The sequence below is a fragment of the Buceros rhinoceros genome, unplaced genomic scaffold (assembly GCF_000710305.1).
Source record: "Buceros rhinoceros silvestris isolate BGI_N320 unplaced genomic scaffold, ASM71030v1 scaffold21659, whole genome shotgun sequence".
Taxonomy (NCBI): Eukaryota; Metazoa; Chordata; class Aves; order Bucerotiformes; family Bucerotidae; genus Buceros; species Buceros rhinoceros.
In genome coordinates, this window is record NW_010431226.1 from 23,831 (window position 1) to 24,049 (window position 219).

The 219-nt window shown below is 73.5% G+C and overlaps 1 protein-coding gene across 1 annotated transcript in view; it reads left to right on the forward strand.

The window, feature by feature from the left end:
- Window positions 1-219, forward strand: part of HDAC7 (histone deacetylase 7) — a 14,826-nt gene that overhangs the window by 10,977 nt on the left and 3,630 nt on the right. The window contains exon 18 of the mRNA XM_010143362.1: window positions 11-74. Within this exon, the coding sequence (XP_010141664.1) occupies window positions 11-74 (64 nt within the window). The remainder of the gene's footprint in view (window positions 1-10; window positions 75-219) is intronic.

Consider the following 219-nt stretch of genomic DNA (forward strand, 5'->3'; position numbering starts at 1 on the left):
CCTCCAACGGGGCGCGGTGGGCTGCAGTCAGCGTCACCGAGCTGGCCTTCAAGGTGGCCACCAGGGAGCTGAAGGTAGGCTGGCTTCACGGGGGGGTCCCCGAGCTGGCCATCGCCCCCGGGACTGGGGAAGAGGTGGGGCCCTGCTGGCCGGCACCCAGCCCTGCCCTGCTGCGGGCTCTGTCCCTGCCTGTCCCCGTCCGGTGGGCCCTGCCAGTGG